General features: G+C 45.8%; 1 protein-coding gene across 1 annotated transcript in view; it reads left to right on the forward strand.

The window, feature by feature from the left end:
- Positions 1-18,685, forward strand: part of VWA3B (von Willebrand factor A domain containing 3B) — a 632,585-nt gene that overhangs the window by 439,288 nt on the left and 174,612 nt on the right. The window contains exon 28 of the mRNA XM_029603312.1: positions 1,681-1,858. Within this exon, the coding sequence (XP_029459172.1) occupies positions 1,681-1,858 (178 nt within the window). The remainder of the gene's footprint in view (positions 1-1,680; positions 1,859-18,685) is intronic.

The following is an 18,685-nucleotide window of genomic DNA, read 5'->3' on the forward strand; positions in this document are numbered from 1 at the left end:
TAGAGGTTGGCTTGTTGTGGGTTCCAGTTCAGTTCTTCTCAGCACGTTTCTGTTTATACTTTCTGGTCTCTTTATTCTATATTTGGTGAGGGTCTGTCTGTGTTCTGCATATGTGACTGAGGTGAGATATTTTGCTGGCATGTAATTTCTGTGTAGGGATCTATAGCAGCTTGGTTTCCGAATAAGAGTTTTATTGGTGCTCTAGGGCCTGGTGTAATTTGTGAGATGTTTCCTTTTCATAGTAATGTTGTTAGGGTTGTTTTGGTATGGAAGATTTACTATATTGTAATGGTAATTCCGTTTATTCATGGCTTTCTGAGGGCCAAGCTCACACTCCTAATTTCATAGGAGTCCAAGTGTCTTTTTTACAGAGTTTTCTGGTTGGCCCCACAGGAGTGTATGTAAATATAATATGCATTGCCTCAGATGACTTTACTCTTGAATGATCTTTTTCATGTAAAATTTGTTATAAATGCATAATTTTATTGTGTGACTGTAAAGGGTGTGGGAGTGTGTGCGCATGTGTGTGTGTTTGTGAGTGTGTGTGTGTGTGTGGGGGGTGGCGTGTGTGCAAGGCTGTAAGGTTTGCCTAGGGTACCTCATACCCTTCCCTTGACCACGGGTTCTGGGATTGGGGGGGGGGGGGGGTGGGGGCGTGTCAGTTTTTAAAAATATAGATTACTGGACAGAGCTGAATTAATTGGGGGGGGGGCAGCACCCAAAATGTTTTGCACAGGGCAGCAAAAAAATAGCACTGGCCCATACATGAGTTCATTTATCTGAAGGGGAAAGCCAGTGCTTTGGAAGACCATGCACTCCAACTGCAGGTCCTGATTTTTCTCTCTTTTATCAGTGGGGGGGAGGGGGGATGGCTTCTACAGATGACTTTTGGCACCAGCATAGCTCCTTTCCTTCTGCTGTATCTTCAAGAGCATGGTAATCTTCCTTCCTTCTCTTCACAGTATGGGGACAGCTCTGGTGTCTGGCCTAATATCATGGCAGAGCCCCGTCATCATTGTCCTATTGGTCCTGGAGGGTCAGACATGCTCTGATTGGGCACAACATGGCACAACATGGGCACAACCTGGCAGAGCCCCAATATTGTCCTATTGGTCCTGGAGGGTCAGACATGCTCTGATTGGGCACAACTCATGTCTGTTGTTATTTGAAAGTGGATCTTCCTTTTTTTCCCCCTCCCTCTGCATTATATCACAGCCAAATTAGCTCTATAGCATCTGAATTTCAATGTTCTGAAGGAAAGGCACCAGTAAAGCAGCTTAAACAAATGAAACATATAAAACACCCCCCTCATGCATCATGGGTGCAGGTTATAGGGTGAGCAAATTGGAGTCTAGGCCACATATATATTGAGATTAATTGTATCTTGATTGGAAACATAAATGGGCAGTGTGGGTATCCCCTTGTCGAATCATAGTTTACACAGCTTTGTATGCTAATGGACACTGGAATAGTGAGATTATGAATACCTAACAGTGAAATATGTATTGAATTTGACTGTGGACTAATTGATGTTGCATTTTCTAAAAGCCAATTTGTTGATCTTAGTTCATGTAGTAAGGCTAATCAGCTCATAAGTAGTGGAGGCAGAGCATTTTAAGTGGATTCAAGCCGTTCCCATATTTATGTACATTCTAATGAATCTCTCATTCTGATTGTTAGACCAAACGTTCAGGTTGTGAAACATGTCCCAGAACCAACTCCACAGCAAGAGGAGGAAGGAAGAATGGAGGAGAAATCCAAAGGCCAGAAAAGAAATGGGAGGGCTGAACAAAAATCCCGGGAGGAGGAGGAGGAGGAAGTATCTTCTGCTTCTGAAGGTGAGGGTGACAGTTTCCCGTGAGGAAAAGTGCAGCTTGGAAGACGCGTGCCTTCTAATGGAATATGCACAAAGGAAGAAGGTTAATGCACAGCGGCAGTGTCTGAGAGAGAGAGCTTTGCTGCTATTATTATGCTGAAAAAAAAACTGGCTGGCTAACTGGAGGCCCCCCCCTACTCCTGGAGTCCCAACTCTCTCCCACCTAACTCGTCCCCAACCCGGCCACTGGCGCTGCTCCTCTTTTGCCCCCTTCCCACGCAGTTCAGTGGTCCATTGTTTCAACTGCATGGCGCTGTGCACGACTGAGCCCTGGGCAGTTCAAACAACTGATCGAACCATGTGGGCAGAAGAGAAGAGGCACTAGAGGATGGGTTAAAATCCTGGACTACCACCACTGGTGCTGGACGACAGAGGGGAGAGCCCAGAACATGCTTCAGGAGGAGCAGTGGCTTGGAAGACTAGCCCAACGTGCCTGAGGCTTGTGAAGCCCGTGGAACGGCAGCCTGTGAGTGGGACTGAATTCAAATTCACTACGCCCCTGGTTTAGTTAGTGGCCTTTGAAGGCAAGCAATTATGCTCTGCTGTGGTTTTATAAAAAAAATCTGCTTCTGTTAAAGGGGCAGTAAAACATGGCTTTACTTTGTGGAAAAATGAATGTTTTGATTCTTGAGAATAGGTTTTCCATCTCGTATAGGGGCCGATGTATTAAGACCCACAGTGAAATCAGCACTATTTTCAGCGTGTATTTTTTTTTAGCACACTCGGCAAAAGCAGGCGCCTCCGCAGGTTGTAATAAGGGGATGGTATGCAAATGAGATACATGCAAAAAAATCTGGGCTTATGGGATTTCACACACTTCCTGCAGGGATTTGTTTGAATCCTCACAGGACAGGTTATAATGCAGGCATCCAGGACATCACTCGCTCGCATCCGCCCCCTTTCACACTTTGAATAAATGCAACTGACAACCTGCTTTGGGTTAACTGGGCCGCAGCTTTAATAACCTGGAGGTCCGAGCCATTAAATTAACATAACAACTTTAAACAACCAACTCAAACCATCGTCCGCCACTCCTCTAGCAAGACTATCCTCGCCAGCCACACGGCTCGTTCCTCGGCCCTCACCGGGTTCAGGCCCCCACCAGCTGCCAGCAAGGAGCCAAACCCGGCGGGCCCCCGCCGTCGACCAGCAAGGAGCCAGGCCAGGGGACTCCCGCCGCCTGCCAGCAAGGAATCCGCAACTGACAACTACCCCAGTTGTCCACCATTCTTAAATTGCCACATAATTCCATCTTCTGATTATCCTATACATAAGCTGTATCGGCTCGGGCCATCCGCCAGCTGCGACAAACTAATAAACACCAATTACAAGCCAAACAAATTAAAAGGGCGGGTGGGAGGGAAAAAATGGCCGGCCGGCTCTCGGGGCAGTTGCGGCGAAGTGAGAGACGGACGACGCGCTGCCCCGAGACTCTGCCTATCCACGGTCCACCAGTGCTCTCCTGCCAATCACGTCAGGCCAACACAACAACCCCTCCCTGCCTACCAATCCCTGCTCTGTGCCTGCAAGGCAACTCTCCCCTTGACCGAGCACTCCCCCTCCCCCCCCCTTCCTGACCCTAACCTGACCTAACTGTCCTCTCTCCTGGCACCCGCCCCGGGCCTGGACCTGCTCCCGGAGCGAGCCTGGGCCTGCATTATCCTGGCCAGCCGGACACAGGGTCCAGCTGACCTTTCAAACTGCAAAGCAAACTGGAAGACACTTGCTATTGGAGTTTCCAGCCAGTCAGGAAGTGAATTGTTGAGAGTGCCAGTCAGGAGAAAGGATATTCGGAGTACTGTGCGAGAGCCACAGAGAGATTTGGGGAGCAGAATACCAGCACGCCATGGAGAGGGTGGGTTCCCCAATCCTCCCTGCCTGAGAGTTGTGGGATAGTGGGAGATCACCAAGTCGGTGATCATAGACGTAATTATTTCTTCTTCTAAGGAACTGAAAAACAAGTGGCTTATTTGCTACGGGTCCGTGTGTGCCGGAAAATGTTACAGGTGCACAAGAAGCTGAGAGGGCACTGTGAAAACTGCTGTAATCTGTTTCCCTGACTCCAGCAGTGAGTGAAAAATGATCACTGTGCTGCCAAAGACTGAGACAGGATTCAGGACTTCCGTGTTACAGAGGAGACGGCTGCAAATTTTTGTGAGTGAGGGCTCTGTCAACTAATACGTCTTGCCAGTCAAGTGGATGCTTTGTTTTCATTCTGCTCAGCTGGTGTTTCTGAAACTTCTGCTATCTCTGGTCAGTTGCCTACAGAATAAGCGCACCAACTAAAGTAACTCAGTTTTTGCCTTTACAAGGCCATTGCTTTTCTTCTGCTTGGACTAGCATTTTGAAAAAATGCATTTACACTGTGCTAAAGACCATGCAGTCTTAGATCATGTTTCTCCTTTTCCTTTTCCTCCTCTTTCCTCTGGTTACTTGTTCAATTATAATTTCCTGTTATATTCTTATTGATTTCTCTGTTATCTGTTTGTGTGAGCTGGTTATCTGTGTTCACTATTGTTTTAAATAAATGTTAGGTCATGGAGTGTTGGTATATTATGCATGGTGCTGGGAGGTTGTGAGGAGGAGGGACTGGTTGGAAGATTTTCTGGGAGGGATGCATTAACCATTCTATAGTGACTATTGCTTCTAGTGAACTGAGGGTCCTGGAGAGATTATTCCTGTACCACTATCCTTCTTTTTGGTAAAGAACCTGTGGTGTTACATACAAGCAGGATAGTAACATATATTCTTTATTTGTATAGTGATCCCAGCTAAAACATATTAAATTTAAGAAGGGCTTACAACCAAATAGCTGAAGTTGTATACATGGTTGTAACAGACATGGTGGTGTAATATCATATATCACTGAGCAGCATCATTCGCAAAAAATAGAGTAAAAATGTAAACCTGATAAATGAAAAATATTTGTTCTTCAGTGTACAAATAAAAAATGTTCTGTAGCATCCTGTTTGTACTGTGTGTTTGTCTCGAGTAGATTGTATGCTACAGGAAATGTGTGTATCTGTACAGTGCTGCATACATCTAGTAGCCCTTTAGAAATAAGCAGTAGCAAAAGTAAAAATCTATGTAATCAAGTAACTTTGTAGCCATATAACTGAATTCAGAATGTGTACTGCTATAATTAGAATAATTGGAAGCCAGAAAGGAAGCTGTAGTGAATTGCTATTCAGAAAGGCTGGCAAACAAACAAAAAAAAGCTCTACAATAGAGAATGTACAAAAGGAACTGGGAAATGAGTGTAGAAAGAATAGGGATGTGAATCGTGTGCCCAATCGTCTTAACGATCGAAATCATCTGGCAGGAGAAGAAAATCGTGTTTGGCACGATTTTTTAGTTAAAAAATCGTTTTTTCCGATTAGTGCGCACTAACGGGAGTTAGTGCGCACTAACAGAAAATGATACAATTTGACACTTTTCAGGTCAGTTAAGGTCAGTTTAGGAATGAATATGTATTCCTATTGGCTGCCCTCTTATTTATTCATGTTACCAAGGTTCCCACTGACAATATATGGGGGATGGGAAATGGAAACAGTTGGTAGCTTGACAAAAAAAGTAATGTGATCAGTCAATGTGACTAGAACTTGTGCCCTATCCCTGATACCGGGAGTGTTGTGATCTTCCTGCATGCAGTGCCGTATCCCTGATACCGGGAGTGTTGTGATCTTCCTGCACGCAGTGCCCTGTCCCTGATACCAGGGGTGTTGTGATCTTCCTGCACACAGTGCCCTAACCCTGATACCAGGGGTGTTGTGATCTTCCTGCACGCAGTACCCTATCCCTGATACCGGGAGTGTTGTGATCTTCCTGCATGCAGTGCCCTAACCCTGATACCGGGAGTGTTGTGATCTTCCTGCACGCAGTGCCCTAACCCTGATACCGGGAGTGTTGTGATCTTCCTGCACACAGTGCCCTATCCCTGATACTGGGAGTGTTGTGATCTTCCTGCATGCAGTGCCCTAACCCTGATACCCGGAGTGTTGTGATCTTCCTACATGCAGTGCCCTATCCCTGATACCGGGGGTGTTGTGATCTTCCTGTACTCAGTGCCCTATCCCTGATACCGGGGGTGTTGTGATCTTCCTGTACTCAGTGCCCTATCCCTGATACCGGGAGTGTTGTGATCTTCCTGCACTCAGTGCCGTATCCCTGATACCGGGAGTGTTGTGATCCTCCTGCACGCAGTGCCCTAACCCTGATACCGGGAGTGTTGTGATCTTCCTGCACGCAATGCCATATCCCTGCTCAGTGCAGGAAGATCACAACACCCCCGGTATCAGGGATAGGGCACTGCGTGCAGGAAGATCACAACACTCCTGGTATCAGGGTTAGGGCACTGTGTGCAGGAAGATCACAACACCCCCGGTATCAGGGTTAGGGCACTGAGTGCAGGAAGATCACAACACTCCCGGTATCAGGGTTAGGGCACTGCATGCAGGAAGATCACAACACTCCCGGTATCAGGGTTAGGGCACTGCATGCAGGAAGATCACAACACTCCCGGTATCAGGGTTAGGGCACTGCGTGCAGGAAGATCACAGCACTCCCGGTATCAGGGATAGGGCACTGCGTGCAGGAAGATCACAACACTCCCGGTATCAGGGTTAGGGCACTAGTGTGTGCAGGAAGATCACAACACTCCCAGTATCAGGGATATGGCACTGAGTGCAGGAAGATCACAACACCCCTGGTATCAGGGATAGGGCACTGCGTGCAGGAAGATCACAACACTCCTGGTATCAGGGTTAGGGCACTGCATGCAGGAAGATCACAACACTCCCGGTATCAGGGATAGGGTACTGTGTGCAGGAAGATCACAACACTCCCGGTATCAGGGTTAGGGCACTAATGTGTGCAGGAAGGTACTTTTTCTTTAAAACATATCTTGTTTGCTTCTCACCTGGCTATGTGAATTTAAGAATCAATGTTTGGTAGTCGCTCATATTTGTATGTCACTTGAATCTCTTCTCACTATACCAGCTCTGCAGAATTTCTGGTATCCCGATGGTATTCTATTGTTTGCTATGTTGAAACCTATTGAGAGGTAGAGGGAACCTGAATTATATACCTGGGGCAACTTAATTTGTTTTCCAGGCTGGGAGCAACCTGAAGCTCTATAACAGTGGTGAGGTAACACAAACAATTTTGCTTTTCTTTTCCTAAATAAATATGACCATGTGGTTGGGGTGTACAAGATGAAAAATGTGGATATGAAAGAATTGTCAAATGATAGGTAGCAATGAGTACTCTGTTTCTATAATTGACTATCTATGTACTGAGATATTTAAAGAGGGTGTGATTTACTGATATTTTTGGGCCTATAGTTGCCCCCTCTGCATGGCTTCATGGTGTATATAGTACTGCAGAGTAAAACAAGGTCTAGAGCTGGTAAGTACAAACATGTTCTGTCCCTCAGCTGTTCCTCCTTCACCATGTGTCCTTTATGATCCATATATGCAGTGCACCTACCCCCTGTGAGTGTGTATTTTTTGCTCTGTCAGCTGTATTACTGTAACAATGTGTAAGATTTATAAACACATAAACCTAAATGTCAGCAAATTATTTTTTGGCTACACTGCCCTGAGTGCCTCCGTGCGGCCCACAGCTGTGAAGAAATGAGAAGATAGCTAGGGAATTCTTAGTCGACTCTTTTCCTATATATCTTGCATGTCCGTGTCATTGCACATCACAACTGTATGTGTTGCTGGAGATGGTGCTGCCGATCTTCATTAATGATGCTGACTCTGCCACAGCTCCTTGGCTTCCAAGCTGGTTGTTCCTCCTTGACAATGGGATGACCATTGGATGATTAGTTGAAGTGTTACTGTAACTATACTCCCCTTCCCCCACCCCTTCCTTTGCCCCCACCCCCTTCCATGACACACCCATCCAATCCATGACCCCCTTCCCCCTTCCATCCATGACCCATCCATCAAATCCATGACCCCCTTCCCCCTTCCATGACTCACCCATCCAATCCATGACCCCCTTCCCCCCATCACCCCCTCCCGTCAAGCAACATGCCCTCATCTGAAATAAACATACCTGTTTCGAATATAAATAACACATTTTATAATACTTTTTTAAAAACTATTTACAATATAAAAATTTTTTAAACAAAAAAGGATGGAAAGGGGAGAACTAGGGAGCAAAACAATTTACAGAAAAAAACACCCCGGGAAAGTTAGGGAGGCATGGATAAGGGAGGATGATCAACAATGATGGATGAGATTCCCCAGTGCCCTTATAGCTGCACCAAGCAGCTGTATGTCCCTGAGGATCTGATCCGTGTTCCAGATCATCCTCTCTTGGAAGGCATTCACAGCCCTCAGTGCCTCTCGCACCCCCCTCACGTAAACTCGGAACTCACGCCGAGTCAGAAGCTCATCATCAGGAGAAGGTGCTCTCGATGATGAGCCTCTGCACTGCTGACGTGAGGGGGGGCTTGGCATGAGAGGGCCGGGCATGCCTTCCTGGACCAGGAAAGGCTGGCCCCTGGGTGCCCCCATGTTCCTAACTCCCCGGGCAAAACAGGGAGAACACCCCATGTGGGGGTGGGGGTGGGGGGCTAGGGGAAGGCCCGGAGTGCGCCTCTTCCCAGGGAGGTGGCCGCTGCCTGTGATGTCTCCTCGCCGGCTCGCCCCCTGGAGCAGCTGCCGCTGGTCTGGGTGCCGGAACTGGGCCTGGCCTTTCCTCTTCAGGTTCTGCAGCATTGTAAAACAAAAGGAGAGATCAGAATAAAACTGTACATTCATATGGAAAAATATGATTGAACATTCCATTAGCATGGAAGTATAACTTACCACCAGACCCAGCCCGCTCTGCCCGCAGCCCTCCAGCCACGTCCCCCTCCAGCCACCGGGCCGCCTTCTTCAGAGTTGTTAAATCACAAGTGGATTGTGATTCATTACAGGAGAACCTTGCAAGACTGGAAGATTGGGCATCCAAATGGCAGATGAAATTTAATGTGGACAAGTGCAAGGTGTTGCAAATAGGTGTGGCTGTAGTTACACAATGTTAGGTTCCATATTAGGAGCTACCATCCAGGAAAAAGATCTAGGCATCATAGTGGATAATACTTTAAAATCGTCGGCTCAGTGTGCTGCAGAAGTCAAAAAGCAAACAGAATGTTAGGAATTATTAGGAAGGGAATGGTTAATAAAACGGAAAATGTCATAATGCCTCTGTATCGCTCCATGGTGAAACTGCATCTTGAATATTGGAGAAGGTACAGAGAAGGGCAACCAAAATGATAAAGGGGATGGAACAGCTCCCCTATGAGGAAAGGTTGAAGAGGTTAGGACTGTTCAGCTTGGAGAAGAGATGGCTGAGGGGGGGGATATGATAGAGGTCTTTAAGATCATGAGAGGTCTTGAACGAGTAGATGTGAATCGGTTATTTACCCTTTCGAATAATGGACTAGGGGGCATTCCATGAAGTTAGCAAGTAGTACATTTAAGACTAATCGGAGAAAATTCTTTTTCTTGTGGCCTGGTTTGGCCTCTGTTGGAAACAGGATCCTGGGCTTGATGGACCCTTGGTTTGACCCAGCATGGCAATTTCTTATGTTCTTATGTTCTATCTATTCGAAAAATGGAGAGAGAACCATGAGTGTACTCTGATGGTGCTAATAGGACCTGCATAATGGAATGTGACAATGAACCGTTGTACCAGTTTGTGCCAAGTCCCGTTACCTCTTTATTGGTATCGCCTACGAGCGAAGTTTTCTTCTGTTCTTGTTTTCCATTGTTACCTCTTTATTGGTATCGCTTACGAGTGAAGTTTTCTACTGTTCTTGTTTTCCATTGTTATCTATTGTTCTATGTACAGCCCATGAGCAAAGTTCTATGTATAGCCCATGAGCAAAGTTATCGTTCACTGTAAACCGAGGTGATCTGTATCCCACACAGGAACCCCGGTATATAAAACCCAATAAATAAATAAATAATAAATGAGTGGTATAACATTTAGCAACCATGAAAAACCATGATACTGAGCTTCAATAGTCATGTAGGTAATAAGCTATGCCAATAATCTTTGGGTTTTACATTACATTCTCCATCCAAAACCCTATACTATAACACTCTGTTTCTCACTTTGTTTCCTCCTCCCAGGCCTAACCCAACATTCACACTCCCACAGTGCCCCCATCTGCAGTAGTAAAGACTGTCAACTTACCCCACGTGGGTGCGAAGCACTCTGAATTTGGCCTGGACCTGCCTCCAAGCCCTCCTTAGCCGAGGAAAGTCCGTCCTCCATCCTCTCACCGGGACAGGTAGTGTTCCTTCTCCACCACTAGGGACGCTAGCAGTTCGATGTCCCTGGTGGTGAAATTTAACTGCCTCCCCCTGCCAGCCATTTTGGAGTGAAGTGGAGAAACGGAAAGTTCCGCCCTCATAATCGCATGCGCACAGGCACGCGCGTGATTGCATGGGGTGCACAAGTATATTTGCGCGTGCAGCAGCACACTCAAGTATACTTGTGAAAGCTACGCATGACGGATGCACACAAGTCGCGGCCGAAACATGCGCATATTTTGCATAGGCCCCGCTGATCTTCCTGCTGTAGTTCCCTGCTTCCACCGGCCCTGCTGCTATGTGGACCGGGCGACACACCTTCACACGGCAGGCGACACACTAATATGTCACGACACACAGTTGGGAAAGCTCTGGTCTAGATGAATATCTAATTTGGATGCACGTGGCCTAAGCTTTTGTTTAGGTTCATTTCTTTTGTCTTTAGGCTGAATTTTATTTCAGAAATGTATTTTTCCACTTCTCTTGATTCACTCGTTTTGTTAAATAACCTTCACTATTTGGAAATCTGAATGTTTTGGGGACTTTGGGTGAGTCTGGGCATTTGTTTTGAAGTAAAATAACCCAAAACTAAAATGGCGGTCTTGGATTGGATTACTATTTGTTTTAAACGATATCCCTGATATCTAATAATTAAGCATATTTGGTTAGCTATGTATCTAATTGATATTATGGAAGATTCTATGCCATGTAAGCATCTCCTCCCATTCTCCCCAGGATGCAGTTTTAAATACAACTTTTTCTTAATCTGTCTTTCCTAGTCAATAAGCCTAAGTCGAATAATAAAAAATAAATTTGCCATTCAGTACAGCTGCGTCTTCTTAAAGAACAGCACAAGAGCCCTAGATTTGTTTTGTTTCTTAGTAGAATGGAGGCACATTACATCTTATTCAGAAATAATTGCTGTACAGAAAGGGCACTTCTGTTCAAAATTATTTTTCTGGGAAGCCCTTACTTGCAAATTCAGATATGTTGCTAAAGCCTAGTAATCAATTCAGTTTGCCCCTGCGTTTCTATGGGGTGTAATGACAGGACTTGGCAAGTCAGACTTGTGAATGTCAGTAAACCCACAGTATAGGGAATGGGGTTATATTCCTATCAAAAAAATAAACCGCAAGCCTTTCAGGTGAATTGTGTGTTCAGCAATCAATTTCCTACAGTGATTGCAAAATGGTAGCACCAAACAAGATTGTTTATCTGCCACATTCAAACTGCTCCTTTTTTTCACATGTAGCATTCTCCTTCCTTTTTAATAAAATGGCTTGCTTGTTAGAGCACAAAAGAAAAAGTACCCTATAGATAAACATGCCAGAGAGGGTGGACATTCTTTTGTCCCACAGCTTCCTCCCACTCCTTTAGGCTTTCAGCTCAGTTGGAAATAGCTTCTACTGGTACTACTTTGCCATAAGTCATTGTTCGCAAATACCTGTAATTTTCCCTCTGTCAGGAAGCGTTCCCAGCAAAAGTAAGGCAACCTAGACCTCTTGTTCAAGTGAAAATCTTGTTCTAGTTCCAGCTCCGCCTCCAGCTTCCAGACTGTGTCTGAACTTTGCTCTTGCACCAGCTCAGCCTTCCTTTCTTGAAACCTGGCAAGTAACCCTGAGCTACTGTTGCCTTATCTTGTGTTTAGAGCCAAATCTTGCTCTTCCCTCTTCCTAGCTCCAACCAGGTGTTGCGACCAGAGCGGTGGACCCTTGGACTGGCCTTGTGGAGTTGAAAGGATAGGCCGGGAGACGGCACGGAACCAGACGAAGAAGCTGGATCTTCACCCTGGAAGCCCGAGATCCCCCCAGGAGGAGCCCGTGAGGACCCGGGCCGCTGGGACTTAGGAGAAGACTTGCGAGATGCAAGAACACAGCGTCAAGACAGTCCAAGTACTGGGCGGGTGGCAACAAGAATCACGTGGAGACGAGCCAGGGTCAGGAGCCGAGAAGACAATCAGAGGAAGTGATGGACAGGAACCAGGAACTGTGGACCAAAGCAGGAGCAGGATCTGGAACTATGAAGAGTTCTGAGCTGAAACTGAGGCGGGAGCAGGAGCAGGAACAGAACTGAAGATTCAGAGCTGGAACTGAAGCGGGAGCAGGAGCAGGAACGACACTGAAGATCCGGAACTGGAACTGATGCGGGAGCAGGAGCGAAACAAAACTGAAGATCCAAAGCAGAGGTGAAGGCAGGAACAACAGGAACACAAGAACAGCAACTAACTACCCAAGCAGGGAACCTCATTGCAAGGCAATCTTGTCAGTCAGACGCCGGGTTTAAATCCTCGCCGGCGTCTGACATCATTCCTGGGGGCGGCCCGTGGTCTGGCAGGAAAAGCCCTTTAAATGCTCCCTCCTTGCGTGTGCGCGTGCCTAGGAGGGGTAGAGCCTAGAGCCGAAGCTTGGCGGCAAGGCCTGTGTAGGCCCAACGACTGGCGGACCTCGCCACTGGCTGCCCAGGGGAGAAGGTAAGGACCCGGTCAAGAGTCTCGCGACTGGGACCGCAACACCAGGGACTTTCTTTTGTCTTAGCCAGTCAGGCTTATGCCTGTCCCTTGCTTTCCTCTGCCCAACTTCATTCATTTTTAACCTCTTCTTTAGACCAACCATCCCAGCATCAATTCTTTGCCAAGGAACAAAACAGTAAATCTCTCAGAATGAACAAACAAACAATGAAATGCTAAAGAAATTAGGAAAATTAGGGAAGCTAACAAAATCATCAGCACAGTAATAATGGGTGATTTCAGTTACCCCAGTACTGACTGGGCGAATGTCACATCACATTCTAGAGAAGTAAAGTTCCTAGATGAAATAAATGACTGCTTCATGGAGCAGTTGGTATAAGAACCAACAAGAGGAGAAAATGTTTTAGACATAGTCCTTAGTGGATTACAGGATTTGGTGCGACAGGTAATAGTGTTGGAACTACTTGGCAATAGTGATCACAACATGATCAAATTCAACTTAACTGGAGAAAGGGCACTAAAGAAATCTACTGTGACAACATTTAACTTTCAGAAAAGTGACTGATAAAATGGTTAGGAAAGAACTGAAAGGAGCAACTGCAAAGGTTAAGAGTTTAAAAATACCATCTTAGAAGCCCAGATCAGATGTATTCCATGAATTAGAAAAGGTGGAAGGAAGTCTAAACCACTACCAGCATGCTTAAAAGGTGAAGTGAGAGGGGCTATAAGAGCTAAAAGAACATCTTTCAAGAAATGGAAAAGGGATCCGAATGAAAACAGGAAACAGCATAAGCACTGGCAACTTACATGTAAAGCGTTGATAAGGAAGGCAAAGAGAGACTTTGAAAAGAAGTTTGCTGTGGAAGCAAAAGCTCATAATAAAAACATTTTCAGGTACATTCAAAGTAAAAAGCCCACGAGGGAGTCAGTTGGACCATTAGATGATCGAGGGGTAAAAGCGGCAGTTAGGAGTGCTTTGGTATTCATTGAGGAGATGTAAGAGATATATCTCTTGACAAAAATTATATTCAAGGTGATGATTCAGAGGAAATGAAACAAATCTCAGTGAACTTTGAAGATGTACTAAGGCAAATTGAAAAACTAAAGAGAGCAAACGACCTGGACCATGTGCTATACATCCCAGAGTGCTGAAAGAACTGACAAAGGAAATTGCAGATCTGCTGTTGGAAATTTGTAAACTATCATTAATTTCGTCTATGGTACTGAAGACTAGAGGGTTGTCAATGCAATGCCAATTTTTAAAAAGGGGTCAAGGGATGATCCAGGAAACTACAGACCAGTGAGTCTGACATCATGCCAGGGAAAATGGTTGTAACTATCATTAAGAACAAAAATTACTGAACATATAGATAGGCATGGTTTAATAGGACAAAACCAGCATGGATTTATTCAAGGGAAGACTTGCCTCATCAATTTGCTACATTTTTTTAGGTCATTAATAAACATATGGATAAAGGTGAGCCAGTAGATTGCCAGAAAGCATTTGACAAAGTCTCTCATGATTGACTTCTTAGGAAATTAAAATGTCATGGTATGGGGGCAATGTCCTATTGTGGATTGCCAACTGGTTAAAAGATAGAAAACAGAGAGAAGAGCTAAATGGTAAATTTTCCCAATGGAGAAAGGTGAATAGTGGAGTGCCCCAGGGATCTATTCTGGGACCACTGCTTTTTAACATATTTATAAATGACCTGGAAATGGGAACAACAAGTGAGGTGATCAAATTTGTCGATGACACAATATTCAAAGTTGTTAAATCACAAGAGGATTGTGAGAAATTGCAAGAGGACCTTGCAAAACTGGGAGACTGTGTATGCAAATGGAAAATTAAATTTAATGTGGATAAGTGCAAAGTGATGCACTTAGAGAAGAGTAACCCAAATTATAACTACACAATGCAAGGTTCCACATTAGGAGTCACCATTCAGGAAAAGGATCTAGGCATCATCATAGATAATAGGTTGAAATCTTCTCAGTATGTAGCAACAGCCAAGAAAGCAAAACGTATGCTAGGGATTTTTAGGAAAGGAATGAAGAATAAAACCAAGAATATCATTTTGCCTCTGTATCGCCCCATGGTGCAGCCTCATCTTGAGTATTGTGTGCAGTTCTGGTCACCATATCTCAAAAAAGAAGGAGCATAATTAAAGAAAGGTACAGAGAAGGGTGGCCAAAATGATAAAGGGGATGGAGTGATTCTCCTATGAGGAAAAGCTAAAGTGGTTAGGATTCTTCAGCTTGAAGAAACAACAGCTGAGGGGAGATTGATTGATAGAGGTTTATAAAATAATGAGTGGAATGGAACAAGTAAACGTTAATCAGTTGTTTATTCTTTCAAAAGTATAGTAACTGCTACTCCGTGCAGGTTACCCCCATGCATTCTGTTAAGAATGCATGGGGGTAACCATGCTTAGCCACGATCGGGGAAGGCCTGCGCAACCGGCGCCGAGCCCCGCCGGGGGAAGGTCTGGGCTTCTCTCTCCCCACCCGGGGGATCTCGACGTCGATAGCGCGGCGAAAAAGCTAAGTTAAGCCGTCTCTTGGGAAAACAAAAAACTTTAACAAAAACCGCGCCGACAACGGGAGCCCCGCCCCCGATCCAGCTCCACCAATAGGAGCCAGCCCTGAGGGGCTTTAAATCAGGACTCGGACCGGCGCCGCGCGCCGAGCGCCGCGCAACAAAGGGGCAGGCCCCTTTGTTTCGCCCCTTCGTACAGCCCCGAGGAAGCCCCGAGCCATACCCGCGTAAGGATTTACTGTTACATATATCATTTCGGCGGCCTTCTTCCCGGCACCCACCCGCACCCAACCACCTACTCCTCCTCTCTGCTGAGGCGTGTGTGATCAGCGCGGCCCATCTGGGGCAAAAACCTGCTCAACAGACACTCCAGATGAGCCGTGCAGGAGCCGTGCAGGAGAGACGGTAGGCAAAAGACAAAAATACCCAAAACAAAACTAATACTTATTAACCACTCCAGAGCTGAGAACCAGGCCCGCAGGACACAATGTGGTGAGTGAGCCGCGCCCCTAAGCAGGCTTCAGGCCTATCAGAGGGCGGCCAGATCAGAGACTCATCCAGCACACATCCAGTCTCCAGCAGCTCATCCAGCAGCACACATCCAGTCTCCAGCAGCTCATCTAGCAGCACTCATCCAGTCTCCAGCAGCACACATCCAGTCTCCAGCAGCACACATCCAGTCTCCAGCAGCACATCTAGCAGCACTCATCCAGCACTCATCCAGTCTCCAGCAGCTCATCTAGCAGCACTCATCCAGTCTCCAGCAGCCCATCTAGCAGCACTCATCCAGTCTCCAGCAGCACACATCCAGTCTCCAGCAGCACACATCCAGTCTCCAGCAGCTCATCTAGCAGCACTCATCCAGTCTCCAGCAGCTCATCTAGCAGCACTCATCCAGTCTCCAGCAGCACACATCCAGTCTCCAGCAGCACACATCCAGTCTCCAGCAGCACTCATCCAGCAGCACTCATCCAGTCTCCAGCAGCACACATCCAGTCTCCAGCAGCACTCATCCAGCAGCACTCATCCAGTCTCCAGCAGCACACATCCAGTCTCCAGCAGCTCATCTAGCAGCACACATCCAGTCTCCAGCAGCACACATCCAGTCTCCAGCAGCTCATCTAGCAGCACACATCCAGTCTCCAACAGCACTCATCCAGTCTCCAGCAGCTCATCTAGCAACACTCATCCAGTCTCCAGCAGCACCCATTCAGTCTCCAGCAGCACTCATCCAGACTCCAGCAGCACTCATCCAGACTCCAGTAGCTCATCTAGCAGCACATCCAACGTCTAACAACACTCTTCCAGCACCGATCCAACCTTATCCAATTATGCATTACCGCCCACGCACCTACAAATCACTCATCCCAATCATGATCTCCCCCACTACACAGTTCCTAGGTCTCACTCTATTCACCATCATCCTTTTCAACGCTCAATCGCTCACCAACAAAACCCTTATACTAAACGACATACTGCAGGACTCAACCCCAGACTTTTGTGCCATAACAGAAACATGGCTCAAATCCACAGATATAACCCTCATCAACCAACTACCAACACAGACGTACGATTTCTTCTCCATCCCAAGACAAAAAAAAAGAGGAGGGGGTATCTTCTTAGCTGCTAAAAAATCCTTAAGGTTCACACACCACCACATCAGCACAGCTACCAAACTAGAAGTAGGACTGTTCAAATCAGAACATCTCCAAATCCTTCTAGTCTATGCCCCTCCAGGATTACTAGAGTCAGACGCCTCACCTATTATTGAAACCATAACTTTACATCTCAATCTGGACTCTCCTGCTATAATCCTGGGCGACTTCAACTTACATGTTGACAAAGTCCCTCTTTCAACAAACTGTGAAGCTTTCCTCACCGCAATGTCAGCAATGGGTTTCAAATAACAAATCAACAAACCCACTCACAAAGCAGGCCATACACTCGATCTCTTCTTTATAAACTCCGGTATTTCTCTTACAAATCAACCAAATTGCAAAAAAGTCCCATGGTCTGACCATTCGCTAATCTCCACCAGCTTCTCTTTACCAAGATCAGACTACAATCTAAACTCAAGACCCTCTTTCTTATACAGAAAACCTTGTTCCTCGGAACACCTCAGCAACTTTCTTACCTCAGATCTACCACTCATTGATGTCTCTACGCCCAATTCGGCCCTCCAATCCTGGTCCAAAATAACTAAATCTATAGCAAACACTCTCTGCCCACTGACAACCAAAACAAGGTCTCCTAGTGTATCCAAAAGACAACCCTGGTTTAATGATGAACTGCGAAAGCTCAAACAACTACTTCGGCAGAAAGAAAGAAAATGGTGTAAAGCCCCCTCACCGGCCTCACTATCTGAATACAAACGCTCACTCCATTTATACAAAAGTACCACGCTGAAAACAAAAAGAGACTATTACGCCCGGAAAGTTCATCATCTAATCTTTGATTCAAAAGCCCTATTCACCTTTGTCTCCAGCCTCACTAAACCCATCATTCCAGATATCCCACCAGAGTTAGCCCAGACTAAAGCAGATGAATTGGCTCTTCATTTCAATAAAAAAATATCGGATCTCCTCAATCAGCTGATTACAAACACTACTGTTCCAGATACCACATATCTCCCCCAAGACAAAAACATCCAGCTTAACGCTTTCGAACCCATCACAATCACAGAGATACATTCGGTGTTAAAGAGAATGAAACCGTCATCACACCCATTTGATCAAATCCCTTCCAAATTGCTTCTTCTCATCCCTGATACTATAGCAAAAACACTGGCAGAAATCATAAATTGCTCCCTATCACATGGGATCTACCCAGATGACCTAAAAACAGCCTCAATCAAGCCACTGCTAAAAAAAACCAAATCTAAATGCTTGTGATCCCAACAACTTCCGCCCGATTTCCAACCTCCCATTCATAGCTAAAATCATGGAAAAATTGGTAAACACCCAACTATCCAACTACTTAGAGGACCACAGTATTCTGTCCCCAAACCAATATGGTTTCCGTAAAGCTGCAAGCACTGAAACCCTACTACTCTCTCTCATGGACTTCCTCATTTCTGGAATTGATAAAGGCCAAACATTTTTACTAATCCTCCTTGACTTCTCGGCGGCCTTCGACACCGTCAATCACACCCTACTCCTAAAACAACTGGCAAATATTGGATTGACAGGTTCTACACTAAACTGGTTCAAAACATTCCTAGAAAACAGAGGATATAGAGTCAAAATCCACAATAAAGAATCCCAATACCACCCTTCTAACAGAGGAGTGCCGCAAGGTTCATCACTTTCACCCACGCTCTTTAATGTCTACCTGTTACCACTATGTCAACTTCTTACAAAATTAAACCTGAAACACTTCCTTTTCGCAGACGACGTACAGATCGTGATTCCCATAAAAGAAACAATCTCAAAAACAATGCAACACTGGGACAGTTGCTTATTAGAAATTAAACCCCTCCTCACCAGCCT

Source organism: Rhinatrema bivittatum, chromosome 5, assembly GCF_901001135.1.
Source record: "Rhinatrema bivittatum chromosome 5, aRhiBiv1.1, whole genome shotgun sequence".
NCBI lineage: Eukaryota > Metazoa > Chordata > Amphibia > Gymnophiona > Rhinatrematidae > Rhinatrema > Rhinatrema bivittatum.